The sequence below is a fragment of the Vigna angularis genome, chromosome 1 (genome assembly GCF_016808095.1).
Source record: "Vigna angularis cultivar LongXiaoDou No.4 chromosome 1, ASM1680809v1, whole genome shotgun sequence".
Classification (NCBI taxonomy): domain Eukaryota; kingdom Viridiplantae; phylum Streptophyta; class Magnoliopsida; order Fabales; family Fabaceae; genus Vigna; species Vigna angularis.
This window is the reverse complement of record NC_068970.1, coordinates 54,267,129-54,275,407: the sequence shown is the minus strand read 5'-3', so window position 1 is coordinate 54,275,407 and position 8,279 is coordinate 54,267,129. Positions and strand designations below refer to the sequence as shown.

The 8,279-nt window shown below is 36.9% G+C and overlaps 1 protein-coding gene across 1 annotated transcript; it reads right to left on the bottom strand.

Moving 5' to 3' along the window:
- Positions 1 to 2,769: 2,769 nt before the first annotated feature.
- Positions 2,770 to 4,202, bottom strand: LOC108335264 (uncharacterized). The gene has a single exon (XM_017571245.2). It carries the CDS (start codon positions 4,162 to 4,164, stop codon positions 2,944 to 2,946), a length of 1,221 nt encoding a protein of 406 aa, XP_017426734.1. The 5' UTR covers positions 4,165 to 4,202; the 3' UTR covers positions 2,770 to 2,943.
- Positions 4,203 to 8,279: the final 4,077 nt, after the last annotated feature.

Sequence of the window (8,279 nt, the reverse complement as noted above, 5' to 3'; positions counted from 1 at the left end):
AAAAATTAACTCTCACCGTGGTGGATGTTGGTCGTCCAAGTTTGAAATTCAATAAACTATTGAGAGTGTTGAGATTATCTTGTTAAAAAGGGGCTGGTGACTGAGAGTTGGAAGGCTTAAACGTCAAGAAAAAGGAAAAATAATTGAAGACAAAAGAAACGTCGTGGAATCTTAGTACAGTTCAAAGAAAGTAGACAATTACAAAAGAAAAAACATTTAAGATTGAAAAGCAATAAAGCATTTAAGATTGGAAAGCAATTTGGGATGTAGACACCACTACTGCATTACGAGGATATGGCACCGGTTGGTTTTCTTTATACGCACCGGTTTTACAACCGAAGCATATTCAGACGAGGTAATAAGACATTGGTTTTATGCCTTGGTTATGAAGTGAGTCAGAAAAAAATGGATTATACCTCGGTTTTTAGGTAACCGAGGCGATAACTTGTTTTTTTTTTTTAATTTATTCACTGTCAAATGATCTTCTAACGTTCCCAAAGCTAGTAAACAATCATCCTTTGGCTTAGGCATATCTCTTCACTGTCAGCCAACCACACAGCGAACAACAAGCCAACCACACAGCGAACAATGACACAGAAAGCTGATTCGGAGAAGATAAAAACCAGTAAGAACATAATATCACTGATTCGAGAACTTTCAATAAGAACAACAACACACGTATAAATGAAATCAAACATAATATCACACACACACACACACACACACACACACACACAAAGAAGTTTCGAGAAGATTCTTGGCCTTCGCCGTAAGCACTGATTCGGAGGCCGTCGGGGGACCACTGATGGTGGTCGATGCGGCCGGAGATCGTTTCACGTGCCCCAGATCGTGACGGTACCGGAGGCGTCTGCGGAGGCGAAACGCGCGATGGTGGCCGGAGGCTCACGATGACCACAGATCTGGCCTCCATGCGCGCTGCGAGTCCGACGGCGGGCGGAGGGATTGCGGTTCGGTAGGTGGTGGTGAAGATTCCGATGAGGGTTCTAGCGGCGGGGATTTGGGCTTGACAGGGTAGGAAACTGGTTGGATGATGATGGGTTGGGAGGGTCTGGCGGGAGGGTTTGAGTAAGAATCGGAGGAAGATCAGACAGAACTGGAGCCGCGGTGAGAACTGGAGGCACCGGTGTCAGTTGTCGGAGGAATAAGCGGCGGCAGCGACAGAACTAGAGGCACCGTGGAGTCCAGAAGCACCGACGGAGGGAGGCAGACACCATCTTGATGGCTCGACGGAGAGGCAAAGATGAGAGAGGCGTGCGAGAGAAAATCCTGCGAGAGAGAAGCCTTTTCAGATTTTCAGATTTAACCTAAGGACAACCCATTATGCTTCGGTTGGGCCTGCACCGAAGCAGTAACGCGTATTATGCCTCGGTTCTGAGTTGAACCGAGGTAATAGCGCTTTGTCAGATAAAAAGTGGTGAAATGACATGACTTTTATGCTTTGGTTGTCCTTTTACCCGAGACAATAACATACATAGGCACCGGTTCAAAAATAACCGAGGCATATAATCACTCAGTATTTACAAAATTGCCACCGCGCTTTTATACGCTTCAGTTTCAGTAAAACTGAGGCGTATATAACGTGTTAAAATAGTTTTTTTTACTAGTGCACTTAATTTAATGTTGGGGGATTGGTAAAATGGTATAGGGTCATAGTTCAAACGGTAAACTGAACAATTCTGACAGTGTTATTATGTCCAAAAAGCCATGATCATGTAAAGCAAAGAGTGTGAACATGAAGTAATGAGTTGTTACAAAGTCACTGGTAGGAAATAAAAAAAAAGTTGCCAATGAAAAGCAAGGGTTATCAGAGCTTATTGTGTGGTTCTGGCTGAAAACCTTCATTGCTAAGCTATCTAGAAAGTGATGTACCCCACAAGTAAATACTATGCACCAAAAATATGTCTTTCCCTGTACAACTTGATGTATCCCTTAGATCTTGTGTCCATTTACTTGTACTATATCTTTTTATATTTGTATCAATTTTTATTCTTATTTTTATTATAAAAACAGCCTATAATAACTGAATTCTTATATCTTTATCATTAGTGTCGAGGAATTATAGTGATTATAGTTAAGGAGATATCATAAAATTTAATATTTTTTTTATTTTTTTATTTTATTATTTTATTATTTTTTTGATAATTTTATTTTTCTTATAGTTACAAATAATCCGAGCAAAATAATAAGAATTAAACCTAACACAATTTAAATAGAAATTACTTGTTCAAAAAATCAAACTAAAAGTAATATGTAATCTTAAACATACGTAAGAGTGAATTTGAGACATGGGCATGAGATTGAGAAGGTAATTGTTTGAGCACTGTTATGAGGTAGATTGAGACTTGTTGGATGTATATAGAGGGTTGAAATTTGATGTGTAATGAAAGTGAAGTTTATAGTTGAAGTTTTGGTAGTATTTTGAAGGAAAATTGAGGTTTTAGGTAGTGAAATTGGAAGGTAAGGATTGTAAGCTGGTATGAAGTATTGGGGGTTTGTTATTAACTGTATTGTGACCTGTCCAAGTATTTAAATGAGTGAAAACTGATGTAGGACAATTGGTATTATCTTAGAGTAAGTTATTGGGTGTTTTTGGTCCAAAAGATTTTGCATGATGAGATTTTGGAGCAAAGTAACTGTGAGCAATCGGAGGTGTCGAAGGTGTTGGAGGGACTAGCAAATGTATTTACATAAAAGAAAAATCTATCCAGATTTCAAATCAAAAAAAGTCTTGCAATTCAAAGACCGGAGTCATTGCAAATTCAAAGACTTACAAACTTCCCATTCAAAGACTTACAATTCAAAGACTTACAAACATACCATTCAAAGACTTACAAACTTACATTTCAAAGACTTCAAATTCAAAAGACTTACAAGATGAAGAAACAAACACTTGCAAAAACAAATAATCCAACAGTTTAGACATTAATTTTTAATTATCTGTAAATAATCCTTAAACGCAGTCATTTGCAATCTTGATTTATTTTCCAACCTCTCCCTCTCGCTTTGAGGGATTTCCTCAAATTGCTTTATTTCCAAGATTCGAGAGTTGGCAGCTGGGCTCTCATTTTTCAAGATACATGCGAGAATGAATGCGAATTTTGGGCATCTCTTGGTTTGTAATGGTAAGAGAAAGGTATGATCAAATATCCTTGCATACTTCCACATTTGTCTGCGATAGCTTTCCTCTTTACTATCAAGAAGTAAGAAGGCAGTTTCAAGGGCCCGTATCTGATGCTCAAAAATTTTGGCGTATATTAGTGCTAGGAATTGTACAGATGAACATTGAAAAGCTTCACAGAGTTTGAAGGCAATGGGAACCACATGCATACCGGTGTAGGTTAAATGTGTATCATATATAAAACTCTGTACATCACAGACCATTCCTCTATGATTTGCATTGTACAAAAACCTATAAAGAGTGTTTTGCAGAAGCACAGAGTCTGAGAATAGATCATGAATCCTAGATATGGTTTCCCGTCGTATGTTGATAGCTCCAAGAGGGAAATCTCTAGCATAAAACTTACGAAAACCGCTTTGAATGTGTCGGAGAGAATTGGAATAGTTCTCAACTGATCGGACAAAAAATTTCAGGATAGAACAGGCCAAGAATGAATATGCCATAGCATTTTCATATATTTCTCCCGATTCATGGATAGTTGTTGCATAACCATCATAAAGCATTCCAGATCGATTTAGTGAGAAGTAATCGACATCTTCAGGAATCTCTAGTTCATCGAAGGCTGGGAACATTCTCTCGGTTCTTCCATCTCCAGGGGTTTTGAGTTGAAAGGCCAAAATAAAAATAGAACCTAGATGATATTGTGAGATAGAATTAATAAGCTGAAAAAGCTCCTTACCAAGTCGGCACACTTGGCTGTCTTCTAACGGAATCAGTCGAATGGCCTTTTGTCCTCGGAGTTTGTCATCTGGAAAGTCCTTGGTTTCAGGCCTTCCATCTAAGGTCAGCATCCCAATTTTCCTGAATCTGTTTTCCACATAATTTAGTGCAGATGTTTGGATGGTGGGGGTTGTTGTTGGTGGCAGGATCTGAGAGTAAACCGGAGATTGGGTGCTTTGCCGGTTCCCTGATGCCCCAGAGCTAGACGGACCACTTTTTCTCAGTTTTGTTAGGAATTCTTCCATTCTGAAATTCTAAGATTCTGGACCTCCTCGCCCTACATTCGAGTATTTAAGGATTAAATTTATTTTTTGTCCGTTAAGTATCATACTAATTTGGTTTTAATTCTACTTGAAACTTTGATAATTTTTAGTATTCATAGTTTTGAAACTCTTATTATTAGTCCTTAAAATTGGACAGCGTTAACTTTTAATAGATGTGGCAAACGGCGAGACCATGTTTTATGCCAGCTACCCTCTTCACTCTCTGTCATGTTGGTTGTTTAAGTTTTGAAATGAGATTAAGTATGTTAAGTGTGCATTTGGTTGAAGCGCACTTCAACCAAATGAGAAATCAGGGTTACCTAGTTCTTTTAGAAACTAGAAAGTTTGTTTGAGAAATTGTTTAGAAAATTTGTTTGGAAAATGATTATGGATAAATTTGGATTTTTGGGAAGTGAACCTGACAAGAACTAGCTTTGCTCCTACGTATCTCCACTTTTGATGGAGAATCAAAGATCACGTAGTTCTGGCTTAAAGATTGTTTGTTTGCTTGAAAGTGTTGATGTTTTTAGTTTTTGAAGATTTTATATTTTTTGGTATTTTTTGAGAAGAAGAAGGTGAAAAGGTTTTTTAGCACAAGGACCATGCGATCACACATGTACTTAACCCTTTAAGACATATTTTTTATAATTTTATTTGAGAAAGAAGAAAAAGTTTTTAGCACAAGGACGATGCGAGTTATCACACATGTGCTTAACCTTTAAAATATATTTTGGTATTTTTTATAAAAGAAAGAGAAAAAGTTTTTAGCACTAGGACGATGCGAGCAATCACACATGTGCTTAACCTTTAAAATACGTTTTTGGTATTTTTTATGAAAAAAAAGGTTTTCCACATGCGAGCGATTACACATGTGCTTATGCCGTTATTTATTACATATTTTTTTTAAATTTTAAATTTTTTTATTTTCTTTTTATTAAGAAAGAGAGGTGAGTTGAAATATCTATGACATAAAAATGTGAAAAAACATAGGATAAAATTGTGGTAGAAAACACGATAAATTTATAAACTAAAAAAATGGTCAAAATGCATATAAATAGAATGAAAAGAAAATGTGTACCTTGTTGAAGATTTGAATCATAAAGCAAGACTTTTGTCAACACCCAATTTCGTCCGGATCAACTATAATAGGCTTATTTTATTTTTCATCTTATTTTTATTGTTATGTTATTTTCTTTCATCTTTATTTATGTTTTAATTCTATTTTTTTTAGTTATTTTCTTTTCCTCGATTATTTTTATTATTAATTTTCTACTTTTTTGTGTTTTTATTTTCTTCTCTTTTATTTATTATTATGTTTTATTTTTATCCTTCCCTTTTATCTTTGGTTTTTATTTTATTTGTTTGGTATCATATCATTTTATCTATGTATATATTTATTTACTTATTTTTATTGTTAAGTTTTTTCCTTTTTATTTGTTAAGAAGTGATATATATGCATTGATAAAAAAGAAAGAAAAAAAAAGGAAAGCAAAACAAGATTCCGTCAGGTGCGTGTTTTTTTTAATGATTTTTTTATGGTTTGAGCACCGAGAAAGCAAGAGCACATCACGGGCGAGAGAAAGGAAATTCAATCCCTGGATTTTCTCCTTGAAGGACCAAAGCTTCGATAAAAAATAAGCCACAATCTACAGAAGATATATTTTTATATGCCAATTGAGGTCCCAAACTTCCACCTTCAACCAATCCTTCAATCACAGGCTGTCGACACTTTGATTACCAATTTTTTTTTCCACTAGCAACCGTCCCCCAATGAGAGCTGCCGACAATTTGGTTTTCTGGCAATATAAGGAGAACACTGGCCTTCATCTAGAGGGATATACTACGACCATCATCATTCGGCCAAACACCCATCCTCCATATTCACACTACCAACATCATCACCTTCATCTCCAACAACTCACAGCCATCACCTTTGTATAGTTATTGGATAAAATATCTTAGATATTTTAAGCGGTTAAGATATTTATGAGTAACTAACCAGATTTTTAGGTAAGGTTATTTTTATTGGCTTATAAATACAATGACAAGACAAAAGTCCAGGTACGTTCTCTCTACGTTCTAGATATTCTAGATAATATTCTAGATAATATTCTAGAGTGATATTATAATCACTTTCTTGAGAGCTGAGCTCCATAATTCACATCTGACTTGAGCGTCGGAGTATCAGGTATCTCCCCCTCCTTTGACGAAAGTAGACTAGCGATACGAGCTGAAGGAGCATGAACGACAACAATTGAGGAAAAACGAGCGTCCCAGACATTTAGAGGCAACAAAGACACACTGGAAAACATCCATACCGAAACATTCTGGCGCCCACCATGGGGCCAAGTGTCATCCCGTAGAAGCCGCAAGAGGAGCACTCGGTCTCGACGAATCACTTTTTCGGATAAAGCTACTTCAACAAGATGAAGCCGCCGCATCGCCGCAAGATAAAGCCCAAATTGGGTCTGTCCATCAGCCTCCGTCGCACCACCAGGCACTGCTGGTTCATCCCCATCGTCTCCACGATCACACAATCCTGCAAACAAAAGCCCTAAATTCCCAAATCACAACCCAAAGATCGTGCACACCACTTGCAAGGCCGGAGCCGCCCAGACAACAACCTCCGCCTCTTTGTCACCAAAACCTTAGGTGGCATCTTCAACCGCGCCGGTGCCGTCGCAAGGTCACGGCCGAGTCTGGTTGAAAATTCTGCCAGGAGCTCGGCTCCAATCACATGAGCAAGCTCGCCGGCAGCAAACTCGCCGTTTGCATGGTAGACTCCCACACGAGAGATCGCCAAACAGATCGCAGATTCAAACCCCCGTGCCATCCACCTCGCCGTTCGGTTCCGCCTCCGCGCCATCCGCAGCGCCTTCAAGCCAAGACTAGGTTTGCATTTTCGCCACTACTTCCGCATTTACAATCGTTTATCATCACTTTGTGATTTTTCTTTTTTATTGTTTTTTTTTTGTTTACCCTTTTGAAGGATTCTCTTCATTTGATTACTGAGTGCTCTTTATTTGTACACTGAGTTGACTCCCTACTGATGATAACATTTGCTTGGGAATAATTTTGGAAAAGAATTTATTTTTGGCTCAAACGAGGTAACAATGACTATAATTTTTGCTTTTTGGATAAACAAAGAAGGCCACACATCATTTCGAACTTTGATTGCTTTATTTTCAAAAGATTAATTCTACGATTAGGTGACCTCTGTAAGATCCTTGAAAATATTTGTAAGTTAGATACTAGAAAAAAAAAATAAATAGTGAATAGTAAATTGTGAATAGTAAAAAGTGAATAGTAAAAAAAAATTTTATGAAAGGATAAGTGTTACACGTAGCTTTGAGATCAGAATTCACCAATTTGCAAATAAAAAATTATTTTTGTAATAGTAAAATGAATAAAAAAATGAATAGTAAAAATGAATAATAAAAATGAATAATAAATTTTTTTACTATAAATAGCCAAGGGGGGGAGGTTGAAAATTTACACCAAAGAACTTAGAAAAATGTTGAGAAAAGAGGGTTGGAAGAATTTCTAATTGCAAAGGGGATATTCTGGAAGTTTTCAGAGAGCGAGGAGATTAAGTCTGTAATAGAGGTAAGGGAAGCCACTCTTATACTTTGCTTTTCTCTAATCCTAAATCTTGAATATGTAGTATTTTGTTGCTGTATGGTCTTGAATTTTGAATGAGAACATTTATTTGTTTCTTTTGTATTTTTGGAAGGACGAGAAGTTGTCTAACCGACTCTGCCAGATTCAACTTCTTGTTTCCCCAAAGCTTTGGTTGTTTCTTATATCTTTATATTGTATTTTTGGAAGGACGAGAAGTTGTCTAACCGGCTCTGCCAGATTCAACTTCTTGTTTCCCCAAAGCTTTGGTTGTTTCTTATATCTTTATATTGTATTTTTGGAAGGACGAGAAGTTGTCTAACCGGCTCTGCCAGATTCAACTTCTTGTTTCCCCACACCTTTTATTTATTATTTATATTGTATTTCTGGAAGGATGAGAAGTTGTCTAACCGGCTCTGCCAGATTCAACTTCTTGTTTCCCCTGAATTTTTATATTAATATTATTTTGATGGTAATGG